Here is a 20,771-nt window from a genome sequence, read left to right as displayed (position 1 = left end):
TTCCGATCAAAACTCAAGATATCAAATTTACATAACAATGCTTAAAATCAATACCCTTCGCTTTGAACTAAATCCACTGAAGTGATGATGAAAATATTTAGCTTGAATAAAATAAAAACCTAGTATACGTGCTTGCATGGGTTAAACCCCGTGTTGTTATAGCGATGTGTGAGTGGGCTAGTATCAACGTGTGTACTCACGATTACAACATCCAGCACACGACCGTGCCTGCCTTAATGAGGGCTATAAATGTCTCTGAGTGAACTTTGCCTACACTGGCACCAACAGCTAACACCGACTGCTCGCAGCACAATTACAGAATCACGAACTATGAACTAGCATGAGCTAAACCTTGTTAGATATAGACCGCTTATGAATGCTGTAAAAAAAACAAATTTCTTTAAAAAGAATATTTTAATCTGATACAATCAATCGAAAAAAAAATTGAACCTGAGGTTATACAATCATACACAAGAGAGAAAAAAGTGAGACCGCGTTTCTTATTATTTACGGATGTTTTCACTCCCTGGTGTACCCCCAGCATTGTTTTGACACTAACGAGATGTTCAGGGACCGTCCCAACGGTGACCCTGACAGATGAGAACTGGGTGAGACTTTCGCGTCGGTCATGCGGGGATAACCCTGGTGTTACGACGGTGTTTGATCTACAAGGCGGTGCTGACGTCATCGCTAGCTAAGTACTGACGTGAACGGAAATCAAAATGACAGACTCATACAGGTAGACCTCACACTCAATTCATCAAGTCGTCCTCATTACACATACACTACATCTGACGCTGTTTGACTAGCATAAACTACATTATGTAGGAGTAAACGCGATCTAGTATTGCTAGAATCGCCAGCGATTCTTGAACCTTAAGTCTAGTTCTTTTAACTTAGTACCTTCACGTATAAATTGTTTGAACTAAGAAACATGTTATTTGTTGTGCCACATCTAGCATCTAAGGGAGAGATTCCGAAAATTCTAGAAATGTTGTTAGATAGACAAAAATAAAGCAGAAACAGCCCGCACAATCTGAAACCATGAATCTGTATTGTCGATGGCAATAGCTAGCAATACTAACAGATACAAATCCATACTTTAAGTATCAAGACAACTGCTTCTGACTGACATGAAAGTAGGCGAAACCACTGACCACTTTCATATAAATTATGTTACTTTCATTACAGTTTTTGCTACATCAAATAACCAATTATACCTTCTGTAAAACAATAACTACAATTCACTAATTCCTGTAAGACACAGACGATAAGAAGCATGCATCAAGATTTTTCTTAACAAAAGTGGAGCCTCTACAGTTTAACGTAATCAGAACGTAAGATTTCAGCTTCGTGTGTGGCTCCTGAAAATGTTAATAGTAATAGTGGAATAGAGTCTTTTTCCACACCCAGAAAAGGTTGCCCGCCCTGTTCTGTTTGTGTGTGTGTGTGTGGTGGGGGGTGGGGGGGGGATATCCATTTCTATAGAATAAACTCACGCGTTTCAAGAAACTCAATTCAGTAGGCAGACAAGCCGGTGGGTTGTTTTTCTTTGAATATCGTCAAGCTGGCGGTCACGTTTAATTGCCTGTCATCACGCTTACTTGTAAAATCACGTTCGTGGTCACATTATTATAGTATCATCACGCTCGCGGCCACGATCCTTGCCTATATCAAGCTTATGATCACGTTATTTGCCTATCATGAAGCATGTTAATGTTTTAACAGTTTTTTTTTTACTGACGGTCACATTACTTCGTCATCGACTTATTTGTGTATACTGTAATACAGACTACATGTAAACAGACTGACTTTGAATGTACGTGATATTCTGCAGACTAAGAACCACTCTCCCCTGTAGTTTACTATGCTGTTTGTCATATTAATGGTAAATAATAGTAATGATAGGCCTACATGGTGTGACGAGCCTACTGATTGACATGAAAATATTAATTAAATGTAAGACAGTAACTGAGATTTTGAGTGGGACAAAACATCAGTGTCACAAAACACGAAACGGCAGAGCATCAAAACACGAGGTCTCCTCTTACATTTATACACACACCTACACATAGTAAAGGGAATTATTATTTGGGAATTATTACTGTGTGTACCGTGTAGATCTTCAAAAGTCGACATGTCAAACTAAATCTAAAAACTTTTGTCACATTACTGTTTTAGAAATAAAAGAAATCAGCTAGGACTAACTAATTTAAAACCCAGTATCAACACTAAATGTTAGTACCCAGCCCTTATTAAGTTACATGCCTCATTAAATCAATCTAAAGCAAAACTGACTTTATAAACCTGATGGGTATATTTCCACCGACTGAATCAATGTAAAGCACAATAGCCTACACAACACAAACAAACGTTCTTTTTTACGAAGTCAAGAAAGTGAACTCCTCAGTGTTGTAGGCCACATGAAGTGGGTGTAAGAGCACATTGATAAATGTCTTTTGACCATAAAATACCTTGTCAAATGTAGGGCTTAGTCCAGCTTACAAGACACATAGACCATGTCCTAACAGACAGGTAGATTGAAACAGCTGGCAGCTTGGATCAACTAATTCAGCAGTAGCACATCTTTTTTCACTCACTACATGTAACAGGTGTTGTATTATGGGGAGGGGGGTGTAAGGGCTTTACTGAGGAACAACTAGAGTATGTAGGCCTACTATTAGTTAAGGTGTTATGGGGTGAGGGTATAAGGCCTTTAGTGAGGAACACTGAGTATGTAGGCCTACTATTAATTAAGGTGTTCTTGTATTATGGGGAGAGGGTGTAAGGGGTTTAGGGAGGAACAACTAGAGTATGTAGGCCTACTATGTTAAGGTGATGTTGTATTATGGGGTGAGGGTGTAAGGCCTTTAGTGAGGAACCAATAGAGTATGTAGGCCTACTGTAAGTTAAAGTGTTATATTATGGGGAGAGTGTGTAAGACCTTTAGTGAAGAACAAATAGAGTATGTAGTATGTAGGTCTACTATAACTATAAGTTAAGGTGATTTTGTATTATGGGGAGAGGGTGTAAGGGCTTTAGTGAGGAACAACTTGAATATGTAGGCTTACTATTAGTTAAGGTGATGTTGTGTTATGGGGTGCAAGGATGAGTCATGTCTGTTTTATAAAAGAGCAAGGCAAAGTGAACTAAATGTGAAATGAAAATATTAAGTGATAAACTTACCTGAACAGTGGTAGATCTAAATTCTTTTAGGTATGTTAAGCTTGAAAATGATGATATTGAAAGAAAAGGATTAGTAATAGCCTAGATTTTTTTGTAGTGTATTTATAATTCTGATCAATTAAAAACTAGCCCTAGGCTAATTGTTGGTATAGCCCTAGATATAATATATGGGATAGTGCAGTTGATGGGTGAAGATCTTGCTGGCTAATAGGGAAAGCCATTTCCAGCTTTTAACCTTTAATCCATAAGGCATCTCAGAGTCCATCTAGAAGTCTGAGAAACTAAAGCTGCTTGGCAAAGTGCTGACCACACAATCCCTTTATATGCAGAAGCTAAAGAAAAATATGAGCTCTACTTCATCTACCCTCTACACTGTCAGATCTGGTAGGGAAACTGTATCAACTTTCCTTTTAAATTGACCTCATGCTTAGCTCTTGGAGGTTTTTTCTAATCAGTGCCAGACAATGGTAGGCTTATGGAATCTAATTGGATAGTATTAAATTCATATCAGTGTTTGGCATTAAAGGTGAATAAAAAATTATAAACAATACAGAATAGAACGATAATTTTAAGGTCTCTGACTCCAGGTTTTAGAAAAATAGGGGTATTGGTTTATTTGTGAAAATATTAAATATAAGTTTACAAAAGCTACAATATTACACCCCATTTTGAATGACTAGTATGAAAAATGTATGGAGGTAGTCTACCACACATAGATCTACATGGTTGGCCTACTGTTACACACAAGACATTGTGCCAACCAAAATTTTATTTCACTTTGCAATATTTTAGAAATGGGAAGTAGGCACCACCAGTAGGTCTACTTCAGCCCCCCCCCCCCTCCCCTCAACCCCATCTTCCAAACTAAGAGTTATCTATCCTAAGAGTTATCTGTATTATTGTTACTTGTTAGTATTAGTAATTTTAATTTATGATTGAATATGTGGATTTGGCCAAAGGATTAATTCGAGATCTATTTAGATCTTTAATTTAAAATTAAATATTATTTTTATTATTTAGATATATTGAACTACTATCACATGCAACTTCAAGTACTAATACTTAATAATAAAAATAAATAAATAGTAAAGGCCTATAGAATACTATAGTGTATAGATTCTAGATCTATAGATCTAGATTTAGCCAGAATAATGAATAAGGCAAAAATAGATCTAGATTCTAGCTTCTAGATCTAGATTCTAGCTAACTCGAATGTTGACTGAAATTTCACTTGACACGGACAGCCCAGATCTTTCTCTAATTTTTTTGTTCTAAGTCATGTGTAAAGGAGTAAAGGTCCACTAAAGTCTCTAAAGGAGTAGATTTCTAGAATCTAGTTCTTCTGATCTTCTAGATCTAGATCTATCTAGAATTAGCTAGAGATCTAGATTAGCTGCCAGTAGATCTAGATCTACTAATGTAGATATCTAGAATCTAGTAGAAGTAGATTCTAGATCTAGATCTAGATCTAGATCTAGATCTATCATTCTATTCTAGCTGGTTTTGAAGTCGGGGCCTATTAACTGAAATTATTTATCTGACTAAATCTAGAGTTTCTAATCTAGAATCTAGATTTTTCTAAGTGTTTTTGTTACTTGTGTAAAAGTGGCGCTATCAATTTTTTATTTAAAGTTTAGTAGCTGCTTCCTTTTTTTTCGATTTTTTTATTGGGTATGTTGATGGAGCTTTGTTACTGCCAGCTCCAGTGTAAATTATTTTGATACTTCCGTATGCTCTAAAAAACGGGAGTTTGTTAATTACACAAAACAAATTATCTAGAAACCAGATCTAGATTTGTAGATCTATATTATTTCATTAAAAGGCGCGCACTTTTTCAATGCCTTTTCCTTAGCAACCCAGTGAGGATTTCCCAATCTAGTCGGGATAGAGATCTGTTCAAATCGATCGATGGGGCGTGGGTGTTGAGATATGCATAGCTATTATTAGCAGTAAACTGAGTATTTGGGTTTATGCTTGTGCCAGTGTGCTTACTTTAGTTAGTAAGATGCTAGACTACTTAGTAGATCTAGATAGACCAGAGTTTCTTCCAGGCATCTCTTCGGGGGGGGGGGGAGGCCCGAAGAAAGTCTACCGCCCCCCCCCCCCCTAGAACGAAATGGAATTTATATAGAAAATATATACTTTTGACAGTGTCCGCACCCACCCCCGAAAAATGTTGTCCAAAAAAACTTAATTAAACAACATGGCTGCTAAAGTAAATGAGCTTGGTTGCATCTGATGAAATGTCGCTAGTGTTTATTTGTTACTGAAAAGTTTTAATACAATTATTTAAAAATAGGTACATAAATGTATTTTTGTATCAAATTTTAAAACATAAATCCTCCCTTAAAATGGTGATGGGTGGAAATGTGAAATAATTACTAAAATTTAAGGAGTCATCTTTTTTTCACATTACTAGTCTCGGCCGATTTTACGTACCTAAAACGATAGATTACCCCCAATGCTGTTGATTTAGTTTTACAAAGGGAATACTTAGTAGAATCTAGATCTAGTCTTATTTTACAATTATTTAGGTTATCTGTAGATATATAGCTCTTAGACTAACATTGATAAACTATGGGCTAGACTATCTATACTATATAACAACTAACTTGTTGATTTCCCCCTCAATTACTTAAAATTTACCGAACCTGAAACTAATAAAATTTTATTATCATCCAAATTAAATCAATTTACGTATGCTGAACCATAAAGTCTAGTGCCCTAAAATGGAAATGTGGCCTACCAAAGGCAATATTACACACAGGAATCTGTTGCATGTTTCACTGGCATATAGTCTAATAATAAAAGCCTACACTTAGGCAGCATGGGTGTTACCAGCAACAAGCAATACTGGTGGGACAAGGGGAACAAAAAAAGGAAACGAAAGTATTTGGGTTGCTTTCTTTGAGAGATGCCTCCAAAGGCTATGGTGTTTTGTTGAATTATAGTGACATCACACATTTGTATCTCCCAACGCCATGATAAATCAAGCATGCATATAATACAAATACATTGTTTTGTTACAGCATAATATAACTAGCAATTTGTTTAAAAAATTTCACAAACTTACTAGCCGTAAATAAAATATGCATATGTTAAATCAACACCATTGACAGTTTTAAGTTTCATCTATGCCTTCAAATAGATCTGTTTAAAACTAGTTTTTAACTAGGCCTACCCTCCTTAAGCTGAATTTGTCTTCTTTAGTCAAAGTGTCATCAGATGGATCGTTTTTTGGTACTGCAATGTTTGCTGTGCCTATTAGTATTATTGGGATAAAGTTTTTGGTGGGGATGAAATAGATATAGATCTACTTGGCGTGTATTAGTCAGCTACTTGTTGCATGGTACCTTGCTAGTTTGTTCTATTACACTTTACCTAATAGCAACTAACTAAAAATTGTTTTATCCCCTATTAAATTGTACATCACAGGGGAAGCAACTTGGTTATTATTACTTTGCTGGAGCTGGACTTTTGTAGTCACCTGGGGAAATAATTAAACAAATCCTGGAAAATACATATTATTGAGCATTGTTCCTTTAATGACACAGGTAAAAACCCAAACAACAAAAACAGATCATTTTTTTTAATAAAGACACAACTAGATCTACTTTTAAGATACAATTTTAATTATTTTAATTATTCCATTTTGTTTCTCTCTAAATTTCCAACCTCATCTACAGAATTCACTGGTAGGTCTTGTGCAGCACTACTTTTATAATGAATGAGTTCATGTTCTGCCTCACTTGACCACCACAGAACATAAATGACAATACGTCTATAAATTATTTTAAACAGCAGCCTTTATTAGATTGGTGTAAGTTTTAATCCTAGATTTCATGGACATATCCACAAACCTATCACCAATTGTGACAGTCATGCCTCCAATCAAGGATGGATCAACCTGCAAAAACAAAATGTAATATGAATAAATAAATTAATAATAAATGTATAACATCTCTTATATCCTTTGAAAATCATTCTACAATGTAATAAGAGAAAGCTTTTTTAGTGGGAAATTAGCAACCACAATTATTAATAAAGGTTATTCACAATTAACTAAGTAAAATTAAGAATCATGATAAAACTTGTTCTCAACTTGATAATTTTATTTACATTCACAAGTACTAAACAATGAACAAAAATGTTTTTAACTGTGTTTACTTATTAAGAACAACACTATGTCAATGATAGATGTTTCAGTTGTGTGCTTTAAAAATCAGCCATCATTTAATAGCTTTACCTGTGTGAATAATTGTAAAGTCTGCCCCTTCTTCAAAAATCCCTGCAATGCAGCTTTTAACTCCTTAGAACTTTCCTCATCCAAAGGCTAAATAAAAGATTATTTTTATGTAAAAAGATGTTTAGTTTTTTTTTTTTATACAAACATTTAAGTTATTGAAAATTTCATATAATATAATAATAGTTATATTTACAGAAGTAAGTACAAATGTACCTTTGCAGTGACAACAGAGCAAGTTACTTCACCCCTGTGTGCACTCATAAGTTTACTGAAGGATGAAAGAACTTGTTGGGTTTTGTTCATTCTTCCATTTTCTGCCATGGTAACTGAACAAAAATTTATTAAAAAACTGAATAATAAATAGTAAATAATTTATAACTCAGCATATGGTTGACAAGTCATATGCAGATTAAACTTTGGATCTGTTAAATGAGAATCTTGACTGAAACCAGCCAAGTAAATGCTTATAATGATTACATTAGACTGATGTTGATCTTAACTTACCAAACAAATTCATGGTTAAATCAGAAAAGCTTCTCTGTTTCATCCAGCCTTCTATGGTCTCTGCATTATAAACAAGAATATTTTAAAATTTGCTTGTTAATTAGCCACAATCATATTTTGTATAAATGTGGTTGTTATTCTTAAAAAAAGGTGCTCCATTCTTAAACTGAACATTTCAAGGGTTTCAATGAATAAGCTTTTAGGCGCTGGCTCCATGGACCATAAGGCTCAAAAGGGTATTACTAATTAATTGGCTTGGAGTCTGACCCTGTGTCTATATAGCTCTGATAGCGACACGAGTCACATAAGGGAAAGTAAAGGTATCTGAATATGGTGCAGACCACACTATCACTTCATATGCTCATGGATTACAGGTTAATAAGGATAATAGATTTTTTTAGGCGTAAACGTATTTTTTACAACCCATTTAAATTTTTTTAAATGCACAAAATTCATTATTAAGTTATGGAAACTTCAATATTTCACTTTGAAAAATCATAAATAAACCACCTCTCTTTTGATTTTTCTTCTGAGAAGGATCAGCAAGAAATTCTAAAAGTTTGGAATTTTTTTGCAACTCAGTTTGAAGAGATGATAACTCTTTCTCTACAGCTTCAAGTTTTGATTGCTTAGTAGCTGCTGAGTAGAGGGCAGTTGCATATCGTCCTTCAACACCATAAAGCTGAATTGGTGCCTGTAAATTTTGAAAAGAAAAGTTAATGTAAATGTTTAAAAATAATAGTTGTCTTTTCTACTATACCTAAACTAAACATGTAAGCCACTAGAATTTTAACTAAAATAGAAAAAAAAATAAGGCTATGTAACACCAAATCCATGTACAATAGTTAATCCAAACGCAAATAAGTTTTCTTTTGTTTAAAAAAAAAAAAAAAACAACATTACAAAATCGTTCACAGAGGTGTGTGTAGGCATTTCATTTACTTTTGAAAATGTCCAGAATAAAGCTATGGGATATTTATTTTTAAAATATGACTATTATTTTATAGGAATATGCACATTTTATTTTAACAAACCATTTATAAAATATTAAATTAGGTATACCTGTACAAGTTTCCCAGCTCTTGAAGTAGATGAGCTAAATTGGCGTACCTAAAATATTTGAACATTTTAAATTAATAGACTGGCTAGATAATAATTAGGTAATTAAGATTGATGTCATCTCAACAAAAATCCAGATATATTTTTCTTATAACAAAGATGGCAAGGTAATACAGTTACTGTATTATGTTTTTGTTTTTTTTCTGCTAATATATCAAAATTATGGTCATCAATGTTTTTATGAGTGTATGACTTCTAATTTTCTGCATACAACTTTAAATAAGGGTAAGTAAAACTTGGAAACTTAAAATTACAGTTGGCACATAGCTAGTGTATAAACAGACAGGCCTGATTTTTGTCTAGTCTGACAAAATTAAATTTTAGGAAAAACATATTTGGCAGAAAAAATTAAAGATAGGTTCATTAAAATATTTTTAAAACAACAATTAGGAGATTTGTTTGCATGTTACATAAGAATGCTGTTGTTAGTGTTGAAAAATTAAACAATGGTGGCAACGCAGCCTACATACAGTAACTACTTTCAAATGAGTAAAGGCCTAACTAATGTCGGAGTCAAAATATGCAAAAACAAATATTTCCACATCCAAAAGATATGTCTGCTCGGGTAAATTTTCATCTCTAGAATAATCTTTTAAACATTGAGATTCCAATGTATTTGAAACTAACCTTAATACAGGGGGAAAGCCAAAGCAGAAACAGCATCAGCATGCAATCAGATGAGATAGCAAAACACTCAAAACAAGGGGAAAACCACTCTACTTTTTAATTAACATTAGGAAATGACCTTTTGAACTATTTAGGCCTAATTTACCATAAATTAAAAACTTATTAGTATGCAAAACCAAGTCTAGTGTACCGGGTATCAGGAGGTAATGGGAGTTTTCGGGTCAAGTTTTTACTGCAAACTGGCCAGTACCTACAACCCTAATCTTGATCTATTCACCAGCTATTATTAATTAGTTAACTCAAGTAGGCCCTAGAATCCTAGATAATCTAGATCTAAATTATTAAATAAAATCTCTAGTGTACTTAAGACTTAAGGGTAATCTATCGTTTTGGGTACGTAAAATCGCCCGCAACTAGTAATGTGAAAAACAGGTGACTCCTTACATTTTAATAATTATTTCACATTTTGAGGAGGATTTATGTTTTGAAAAATACAAAAATGTTTCCTTGTTTCATTTATGTACCTGTTTTTAGACAATTGAATTAAAACTTTTCCGTAATAAATGAAGACTAGCGATGTTTCCAACAGACGCAACCATTCACATTTACTATAGCAGCCATCTTGTTTAAGTTTTATTTTTATAAGCTTTTACCGGGCGATTCAGGGGGAAGCCACTCTATTTTACAAATGGCTGCTGTTTATATAGCAAATCTTGCTCTCAGACACTGCTGTTTAAAGTTAATTTCTGGTCTATATCGATATATTTATTATATTTAGCCATTGATTTAGGTTTATTATTCATTTATCTATAATATTTGACACAAACATATGACAATATACTCCTATTAAAGCCTTGACAATGAGGTAACGTATTCGTACATTAATAGCCGCGGGCGATTTTACGTACCCAAAACGATAGATTACCGACTTAAGTGTACTGTTAGAGTAGAACTATTAACTATTATGAACTAAGAACTTGTGAACTTAGTCTTATTTAGTAGGCTATATTTACTACTAGATTAGTCTACTTAGACTTTAGACTTAGTATATTATGAGATGGTTTGGTTAGTCTAGAGTGTTGGTAGATCTAGATCTAGTCTCTTTCATTTACTAAAAAAATGCCTACTTACTTTTACTTTACTTTCATACTTTGCTTCTTACGAGCTGGGGTTAAGGCCCGTTAAGGCTAAGGGGGGGGGGGTATTTTCTAGGCACCCATGCAAAACTCCGTTTAATATTTCATTAACGACAGTAAGTTATCAGTCAGAATAACTTTATGACAAATTATTCTGCATAAAAGTTTAATTAGTTTTTATTTAAATATAGATCTATGTTCATACCAACTGTGTCCAACGAGAGCTCGCCATGACGGATACAGGAAGGTCACTTGCAGGAAGTTGATAAAAGTATATTTGTTGAACCAATGATAAGGCCTATATAAAAAAATCTTTAATGAAAAGGGGCGAAACAATGTAGTCTAGATTTAGACATCTAGATCTAGATCTAGATACAGATGATCTAGACTAGATAGATCATTCTAAAAAAAAGTTTTGCCTAAATTAGGCAAGGATACTACATTATTTTTAGTTTTTTTTAGCTTTTAAACATCTAGATCTATATAAAAAGCATAGATCATAAGATCTAGAACACTTATTCTGTAATAGCCTATTATTTAACTAACAACCATATTATGTTATACTTTTCGAATTCTTGCCATTAAGTCTTCATTATGAAGCCACGCTTTTTGTGTGCCTGTTTTTCATAAACAACGTCACACTCATAGCGGGAGTGGTGTTCTGAGAAGTGTGGCGAGGACAGTGTTTCTTCCCGACTTTTTCTCCGGGGAGGGGGGGGGGGGCGATGATGCCTGGAAGAAACTCAGGGCGTGGACGTGTCAGAAGTGTGGCCAGATTCTTATTGCATTTTAAAATGTTTGTAATGTCGGGAACAACATTTTGGGTGTAGCTGGTTTTTCGCGTTGTAAACGTTTTTATTTATATATATATATTTTTGTAAATTGCAGTAAAAGTTGATCATATAGGCCTACCCTATTCTAACCGATAGTTCTGATAGTCCTAGATCTAATTATTTTAGAGAAAAAAAACGCAGTTTTAAAAAAAAATCGTTTTGAGGGGGTTGGGTGAGGTTTAAGATCATTTTAGAAAAGGGTTCTGGATTTATGTGCAGCGGTCGCGAGGGATGATGGTAAAAATCGTTTTTAAAAATGCAGACGTCGTTCGAGTACGACCCTTAATTAATACTAATAGCCTACACCCCATCATCATAGCAGTGGCGGAACTAGAAAAAAAATGCTCCCCCGCAAAAAATTTTTTTGGGCCCCCCATATATATATATATATATATATATATATATATATATATATATATATATATATATATATATATATATATATATATATATATATATATATATATATATATATATATATATATATATATATATATATATATATATATAAGTAGTGTGCTTCTCTAAATTTTAAATAGTCTATTACCTGAGTATTTTAATATTTCATTGCAATGTATAACCACTCTGAGATAACGTAACAGACAACAATAAGTCCGAACTAATTTCGGGCCCGCAATAACCCTGATTTACAAGTGTTTTTATTTTTTTTCCTTTTTTTTTTCTTTTTTTTATTAAAAAAAATACAAGTGTTTTTATTACATTTTTATGTTTACCGCAAATTGATAATAAATAAATGTTTTCAAGCTGGTCAAATTTATATAAACACGTAAGCTTGATTTGTGCAATGGTTTCTCGCGTTCTGTTTATTTTTTTGTGATTTTTTGTATTTATTTTATTAGTTTTGAATACATTCAATTTAATAGCTTTATGGTTCTTTAGTATGCCCTATTTAAATAATAATTAAGAGAATAAATTGCTTTTTAACTTACATAGTACAAAACTATTTAAATTAGCTTTTTGGCACCCTTATTCTAAAGAAGGGCAGTAAGTCATGGAAGTAGTGTGAACGTTTGCCTATCTTTCAAAGTACAGCTCTTGTAGATTTTATAATTTTCTACGCAATAGTATGTGTTAGTTACTGTAGAACAGGGGTCTCCAAACTTTTCAGTCCGAGGGCCGCATTAACTATCAAATATCAGTTCGGGGGCCAGTTTCTCCCAGGCATGTCGTGATTTTTCTGAGCAAAGTTCCTCAGCCATCACCAACAAACGTTTTTTCCGTGGACAAAAAGAACTCCGCGGGCCGGATGAGAGGACGTCGCGGGCCGCATCCGGCCCGCGGGCCGTAGTTTGGAGACCCCTGCTGTAGAACAATCACTGTTATTCTAGACATGTTTGTTTTTTTACAAAACCACTATCAAGGTGCGCGAAAAATATTATTTATGAAAAGAAAATTTATTGTTTTTTTGGTCGGAATTGGGCCCCTAAACGTCGTGGGCCCCCCCGCATTGCGGGGTCTGGCGGCACTGTAGTTCCGCCCCTGCATCATAGGTCGTCTAAAAAGACACTCTTCTATTAAAAAATGCAATTTTTTAAATTGAAAATTGAGGAAAGGCCCTAGGTGAGCTTTAGATGTAGGACTTTTGTATGTAAAAGTTATTTGCGCACCAAGCTTTAAAAATTGGAGTTTTATAATTTATGAAAACCTTTTTTTAAAAATTAACTATTATATCTACTACCCTTTAAATACGACAGGATTTTGATATTAGGATTTGTTTCGGCTTTGATTTACATTTAGATCTATACATTTTCTTTAAGAACATTTTAGCTAAAGGCCCTACTTTCTGAAGAGAAGAACAACAAAGCAGACTGTTACTTCCTATCATTTTTGCACTGAGCGACACGTGTATTGAATGCACTTATTGACCAACACAACTGTAGAGTGCATCGCGGTGTTAATTTCGCAGTTTAAAAGTCTGATTTGTAATGATGATATTTAAGTAGCTTGATAAACGATTAATTTTAAGAATTAAAAAAAAATGTTACTATTCATATGCAATTCCATACATTGTAAACTACTCATTTTGTGCCTAAACAGTATGCAATTTTACTTTACATTAATAAGTCACGTTATTAGTCTATTACTCAAATTACTGATAAGGCTAAATTGTACATTTTCAAATGTTATTATTATTAGGTAACAATTTTAGATTTAGATCTAGAATATTCTAGATCAACGTAAACTTTAGATTATTCAACGGTCAAAAGTAGAGTGAGTAGACAACACACTGTATTACTATTGAAGTAGCTTAGGCTTACTGAGGCAGAGGCGTAGCGACCCTTCCCGGCGCCCGGGGACAAACTTTTCGATTTGCAACCCCCCACCCCCCTCAAGATTTTGATTTGCACCCCCCCCCCCTCCCACCTCAAAATTTCGATTTGCACCCCCTCTCAATATTTTGATTTGCAACCCAACCCCCCCCCCCCCCTCAAACTTTCGATTTACACCCCCCCTCAAGATTTCGATTTGCAACCCCCCCCCCCCCCTCAAACTTTCGATTTATCGGCGCCCGAGGACATATGTCCCCCCCCCCGCCCCTCGCTACGCTACTGTACTGAGGGCGTTTGACAAATTACATTAACTATTAGGCTTATGTGTATTGCAATTCTGTTCGACAAGAAAAAGGGTTTATAGAAAGCTTAAGGGGCTAAACCTAAACTGTATAGTGTAAGGAATCGTTTCGATGTTTAGCTGTTTAAGTACTAAGATAGGTAATGGGGGTGAACCATATCAACAGTCCTGTCTCAGCGAATCTTAAAACAGCAGATATTGTTAACAATTAATCGATGCTAGAATCTAAATTGTAGAGCTAAATGCACTCCCTGCCAACCCAGAAATTGTTTTTAAGGGAATGCTTACTTTAAGTCCGTTTGAACCTTTATTACGATTGCTACTCAGAGTCCTTCACCGTATTCGGTTCCTCTCAGTTTCTGGCTTTTCTCTGGGGTGAGAAGGGGGGGGGGGGGTATATTCCGGATAAAATATGTGAAAGAAACCCTGACCCTAATTTTACCAGTGAGGACGGTAGAAACTTGAAAATTATAACAATACGTTTTTCCTAACAGACCTAGATCTAGAGTAAATCTATTGGTTATAACTTTTCTACCCATTGTTTTTCAGCATTATTTTTGTATCTTACGGAATCGAAAGGTTACAATACAAAATCAGGTGATTTAATAAAATGTTTACATATTCTCATTATGTTAAAGTTAAATTTCAAATGTTGTTTGTTTTTTTAAATTAGTTTTAAGAAAAGCTTGATTAGAGTATGTGAATCCTGCTCTTTGTAACATTGTTGATCAGTCTGGCGACTGTTGTCTTTATACAGTTGAATTATGTCTATATGGTTTTATGCTAACACATAAGGGAAACCAAAATTAACAGTCTATTATGCGTTGTAGTTGCAGCGTATTGTTTTTATGGACGGGTCATTTCATTTGATAAGAGCTACCGTATGTAGACTTTACATGACAAGCGCCACACATGGTGTCGCGATCATGGGTTACTAGGACGCTGTAGACAAAAGCTGCTAGGGTGCTGTAGACAAGAGTAAATAGGGTGCTGTAGACAAGAGTAATTAGGGTGCAGTAGACAAGAGTAATTAGGTGCTGTAGACAAGAGTAATTAGGGTGCTGTAGACAAGAGTAATTAGGGTGCTGTAGACAAGAGTAATTAGGTGCTGTAGACAAGAGTAATTAGGGTGCTGTAGACAAGAGTAATTAGGGTGCAGTAGACATGAGTAATTAGGGTGCTGTAGACATGAGTAATTATGGTGCTGTAGACAAGAGTAATTAGGGTGCTGTAGATTAAAGTTACCACGGTGCTGTAAACAAGAGTAATTAGGGTGCAGTAGACAAGAGTAACTAGGGTGCTGTAGACAAGAGTAATTAGGGTGCTGTAGACAAGAGTAATTAGGGTGCAGTAGACATGAGTAATTAGGGTGCTGTAGAAATGAGTAATTTGGGTGCTGTAGACAAGAGTAATTAGGGTGCTGTAGACAAGAGTAATTAGGGTGCTGTAGACAAGAGTAATTAGGGTGCAGTAGACAAGAGTAATTAGGGTGCTGTAGACAAGAGTAATTAGGGTGCAGTAGACATGAGTAATTAGGGTGCAGTAGATTAAAGCTACCACGGTGCTGTAAACAAAAGTAATTAGGGTGCAGTAGACAAGAGTAATTAGGGTGCAGTAGACAAGAGTAATTAGGGTGCTATAGATGAAAGCGACCAGGGTACTGTAAACAACAACTACCACGGTGCTGTAGATGAAAGCTACCAGGGTGCTTTAGACAATAGCTACTAGGGAACTGTAGGCTATAAACAAAAGCTGCTAGGGTGCTGTAGACAAAAGCTGCTAGGGTGCTGTAGACAAGAGTAATAAGGGTGCTGTAGACATGAGTAACTAGGGTGCTGTAGACAAGAGTAATTAGGGTGCTGTAGACAAGAGTAATTAGGGTGCAGTAGACAAGAGTAATTAGGGTGCTGTAGACAAGAGTAATTAGGGTGCAGTAGACAAGAGTAATTAGGGTGCAGTAGATATGAGTAATTAGGGTGCTGTAGACATGAGTAATTAGGGTGCTGTAGACAAGAGTAATTAGGGTGCTGTAGATTAAAGCTACCACGGTGCTGTAAACAAGAGTAATTAGGGTGCAGTAGACAAGAGTAATTAGGGTGCAGTAGACAAGAGTAATTAGGGTGCTATAGATGAAAGCGACCAGGGTACTGTAGACAACAACTACCACGGTGCTGTAGATGAAAGCTACCAGGGTGCTTTAGACAATAGCTACTAGGGTGCTGTAGGCCCTAAACAAAAGCTGCGAGGGTGCTGTAGACAAAAGCTGCTAGGGTGCTGTAGACAAGAGTAATTAGGGTGCTGTAGACAAGAGTAATTAGGGTGCTGTAGACAAAAGTAATTAGGGTGCTGTAAACAAAAGCTGCTAGGGTGCTGTAGACAAAAGCTGCTAGGGTGCTGTAGACAAGAGTAATTAGGGTGCTGTAGATGAAAGCTACCAGGGTACTGTTGACAAATTACCATGGCATAAAATATTTTAAAAATCCCTTTTTCCCAAGAATGTGGGGATTACTACAAGATCAACGAAGACACGCCAGGGTACATCTACAACCCCGGGTATCCCAATGCAGCCCTGTCATACCTCAAGTGCATCTGGCTGATAGAAGCACCCAAATATTACTACATTACATTTAATGTAACGTTCCAGGGCGAACGATTCTCTGATATTTGTTCAGATTACATTGAGGCAAGTAAAATTGTTACATAATATTGTGTAGGATCCACCACAATAGATTCTAGGCATTGAGATACTGTGTAAATATTGAATATGATTCTCTAGATTCGAGATGGCTCCAGGTATTCACCGGTGATCAAACGTTTCTGTGATACCCACATCAACGAGCATGTGCGATCCAAAGCACATCTGCTGTGGGTGAAGCTGGTAACGGACGGCGTCAACAACACAAATACTAAATTTGTCGGATTTTTTCAGGCAATTGATAGTAAGCAGTAATTGTTAATTTTACTGTTCCCACAATTATTATTGTCTGGTGTCAGAAAAAATAAATGGAAAATATTTAGATAGGGCAGCATTTATTATATAAATCATTTTCTTTAAATGCCACGTTTTTTATCATGTAACACATAAGGGGATAGTTTATAGAATAAGTTTGTATTTTAGTAGCTAATCAATATTTATTTAAACAATCTAAAACAACCAGTAGCTGTGAATGAAAACTGTGAATCAGATTACAACACTTTATTCCTTCATGAATAATCACAGTGAATGTCATTAGACCTCCAATGTCACAGGTCCACACACTATATCACTCCGTCTCTCGCGATCTATTAACACTCTACATTCAATCCATTCTCTATCTCTAATAAATTTTTTTTATTGCAATTGACTTTCTTGCCATCCTTGTTCTCTGTTTAAAATGTTATATAATTTTTCCACATAACAAAGACTTTGGCTACACGTGAAAACGTGACTTTGCGCTGTGGTTATACGATATGGTTTTTAAGCAGTTTGTAAAGCAATATAGTCCTATACGTATCAATTATGTAGCAACACAACTGACAAAATAGGCTTCTCAATATTCTGTTAACGCATGTTCTAGCTTCCCTTGGTTTTCACCAGAGTTTCCTCCAGGCATCTCTTCGGGGGGGGGGGGGGGGGTTTAAGCCCCCTCCCCGAAAAAAAATATACTTTTAACAGTGTCCGCCCCCCCCCCCCCCCCGAAAAAAGTCTACCGCCCCCCCTCCCGAAAATTTCAAGTGCCCCCCCCCCCCCCCCCCGGAGTAAAAAGTCTGGAAGAGACACTGGTTTTCACCCAACCCCTAGATCTGCTTCACATCTAATAGCAGGCAGATTTTGGATTAAGTTTTCTCCGTATAGTTTAATTATTTGTAGCGTTTTCTACATTATAAGTCTATAATTTATAGCCTTGTTCTAAAGTATAGTAAAACCAAAAACTAACATCAGTGTACTTGACATTTCAACGTATTATACTTCAGCTGGCATTACGTCGGGTCACGACAACACCTCTTCCATCCATACAGGTACGTGGTCACATGTTTGATACATGATTTCCAACATGTGTTTCAATAAGGTTTAGCTAAATGAAGAGTTTTTTTTATCTAAGAGAGTTTGTCTAATTCATAACAAATGGAACTAGAGCCTATTGATATATGGCTAGGGGTATAAAAAAAGTATAAAAATGTGTCACCTTCATAATAACAAGCTTTTTTTTTCTAGTTCATAACCCCGTGAGTTGTCCTCACCAAAATTAGATTTGCAAGCGATTTAAAGATTGATGTTTATTCTGTTTTTTTAACACACATTTTTAAAAATTTAGATTGCAGATCATACGAATTCGAATGTCGGAACAAAGAATGTCTGAGCATGTCCTACCGGTGTGATGGATACAACGACTGTGGTTGTACTGTGGACTGTGATGAGAGTGGATGTGAAGAGCTTGATTTGAGTACGTGTATAATAGGTCTATTATTCAGTCATTCGTTCAGTAGCATTACAATGCGGGAGCGCAAGGGAGAGAAACCAATACGAAAATATTGGGGTAACACCTTCAGTTACCGCACCAGATAATACCCGACCTAGTAACGCCAATGCATTAATTAATTTATTATCTGAGCGTTGGAGATAAAAAAACCAGTGTGCTTACTGGATATGCCAATATATAGGCCTATATAATTATATACTAGCGTGCCCGTCCTCGCGTGTTGCCGCAGCATGCCCAAATGTTGTGTTGCGTGAAAACCTTGTGTGTACGTTAACCACTCACCGTAATTGTGAGGTAGAACACACTTCGGCGACCGCCCTGGTGTCAGGGACGTAGAGGGGCGCTCCCGGGAGTCCACAATTACACTACAGCAGGTTCGCCGAGTAGCCTACGGCACCTGGCTCGGTTTAATCATCGTATGTTGTGTGCCACCGTGTCAATATTATAGGGTGCTTCTTCAAACGAACGTAGGTGCCATAGTGCTCAGCGGATTGCGTTTGATTATATTTAGTGAACGACTCTAATACCCTATCTATCCCACTGTTTAAAACGAACGTAGGTGCCGTAGCGCTCACAGGATAACCCGGGGAGCCAAACCGCAGTTTGCTGGGGCGCCGCCCTTGCGAAATTAAAACAGATTTTTATTGCAGAAACCTCCCCCCCTCCATGTGTTCTTATCAACTCCCCAAAGTTTCATGACAATCGGACGAATGGTGTCAAGCGCATTCGCCACCCCTGCGAATTTTTTTTTCTCAGATAACTTCCCAAAGTTTCATGGCGATAGGATGAAAGGTGTAGTAATGCATACAAGATAGACACACACACAGACACTGCTTTATATAAAATACATCTCTAAACTATCTGTATTTTTCTTAAAAAGCTAAGGACATGCAGCTTTGTATTGGAGTTTCAGTTGGTGTACTTGTATTCTTGTTTGTCTGTGGTATAACTTGCCTGATAGAAAACCAAAGTAATTGGATTGCTTCAAGGGTTGAAGAGGTATGTTTTTGTTATAGAATGCAGACCTACACCTGGCTGCATGAAAACTGTTTAGATTAAAAAATTGTTTTATCATAGATGGTGCTATTAGTAAAATAGATTATTTTACACTACATAAACCTAACGAACCTTTAGATTGGTACATATATTATGCATGTATGATAAATCTGCTGCTCAAAATCACTATGTATATGTGACACTATATACATGTAAATGCTTATTACTTAGACATTGTTTTGGCAATTCTTATAACAGGTATTCTTATCTCAGATAAGTATTTTATGTGATTTTTTTTTAAATTCTAGAAATTGTTTAACAAACTGTATTTATCAAAATGTTTGGTCACATGCAGCTATGTATCTCCATCATTACTATCTCAGTGTCTTTTCTGGTGTTAAACTCGTCCATATCTTCCCATCATTTCTTTTGCTTGGCATTGTCACTGTTGCTTGTAGTTGTAGGGAACCTTTTGTTAGTCCTGACAACCTTGTGTCAGTCTTTGAAAAGGCTTATTTGAAAGGCTCAAGTTCAATTTTAAGCTTCTTATACTGTTTGATCAGCATTAATTTGCATACCTAATGCATTTTACACCTGGGAAAACATATATATATTCTAATATAGTTTTTAGTCAATTTAATTATTACAAATAGAATATGTACTAAAAAGATCTATTTATTTATACTTTAAAATATTATAGTAAATAATCGAGCAAGCATATGCAATTTGTTTTTTGCAGCTCAGACTGAGAGAAAATCAGGCAGAAGAAAGAAGGAAAAAAGCATACAAAGCTTTTACCAAGTTCATTGGAGAGAAGGAAGTGCTTTGAAACTACTTGGTCTAATTTGAAGAACTTTAATTCTTTTGTGTAAACTAACCAGCTAAAACTGTGCATGAAAATAATTTATTTGGTCAAAGTATGTTTTAGTTTGTTCAACTTTTAATTTTTAGTTCACGCTTATTTATAAAATAATTAAAACATGCTAATGAAATCCAAAAGTATGTAAATGTAATAAAGAAAGCTTTTTTGATTGAGTAAAATCCAGTTTTCTTCATTATTTTCTGTGTGATT

At 35.5% G+C, this 20,771-nt stretch overlaps 3 protein-coding genes across 10 annotated transcripts in view; 1 reads left to right on the top strand and 2 right to left on the bottom strand.

The window, feature by feature from the left end:
• The window catches only part of LOC131940083 (synaptotagmin-like protein 5), a 38,516-nt gene extending 33,555 nt beyond the window's left edge, over window positions 1-4,961 (bottom strand). For 3 of the 7 annotated variants that reach the window (XM_059298652.1, XM_059298657.1, XM_059298658.1), the window contains exons 1-2: window positions 4,782-4,961; window positions 3,187-3,226 (exon numbers count right to left, since the gene is read on the bottom strand). The gene's annotated coding sequence lies outside the window, so the exon portion shown is untranslated. The other 4 variants (XM_059298654.1, XM_059298656.1, XM_059298653.1 and 1 more) reach the window with 4 other exon arrangements.
• Window positions 4,962-6,797: 1,836 nt separating this feature from the next.
• On the bottom strand, window positions 6,798-11,116 carry LOC131940132 (ATP synthase subunit O, mitochondrial). Its single transcript, XM_059298713.1, has 7 exons — window positions 11,024-11,116; window positions 8,999-9,046; window positions 8,447-8,630; window positions 7,937-7,996; window positions 7,646-7,758; window positions 7,433-7,519; window positions 6,798-7,093 (listed from the first exon to the last, which is right to left on the bottom strand). Exons 1-7 carry the CDS (start codon window positions 11,048-11,050, stop codon window positions 6,980-6,982), a joined length of 633 nt encoding a protein of 210 aa, XP_059154696.1. The 5' UTR covers window positions 11,051-11,116; the 3' UTR covers window positions 6,798-6,979.
• A 2,416-nt stretch (window positions 11,117-13,532) lies between these two features.
• Window positions 13,533-20,729, top strand: LOC131940129 (bone morphogenetic protein 1). Of its 2 annotated transcripts, XM_059298706.1 has the most exons (8): window positions 13,533-13,708; window positions 14,793-14,840; window positions 16,739-16,926; window positions 17,020-17,182; window positions 18,198-18,242; window positions 18,539-18,667; window positions 19,584-19,702; window positions 20,439-20,729. In XM_059298706.1, exons 1-8 carry the CDS (start codon window positions 13,651-13,653, stop codon window positions 20,526-20,528), a joined length of 840 nt encoding a protein of 279 aa, XP_059154689.1. In that variant the 5' UTR covers window positions 13,533-13,650; the 3' UTR covers window positions 20,529-20,729. The 2 variants fall into 2 exon arrangements, with proteins under 2 accessions (XP_059154689.1, XP_059154691.1); XM_059298708.1 differs by lacking the exon at window positions 14,793-14,840.
• Window positions 20,730-20,771: the final 42 nt, after the last annotated feature.

Source organism: Physella acuta, unplaced genomic scaffold (genome assembly GCF_028476545.2).
Source record: "Physella acuta isolate Inbredline_101_S28 unplaced genomic scaffold, ASM2847654v3 ptg000308l, whole genome shotgun sequence".
In the NCBI taxonomy this organism is placed as follows: Eukaryota; Metazoa; Mollusca; class Gastropoda; family Physidae; genus Physella; species Physella acuta.
The sequence above is the reverse complement of the archived record's forward strand: the minus strand, read 5'-3'. Positions and strand labels throughout refer to the sequence as shown.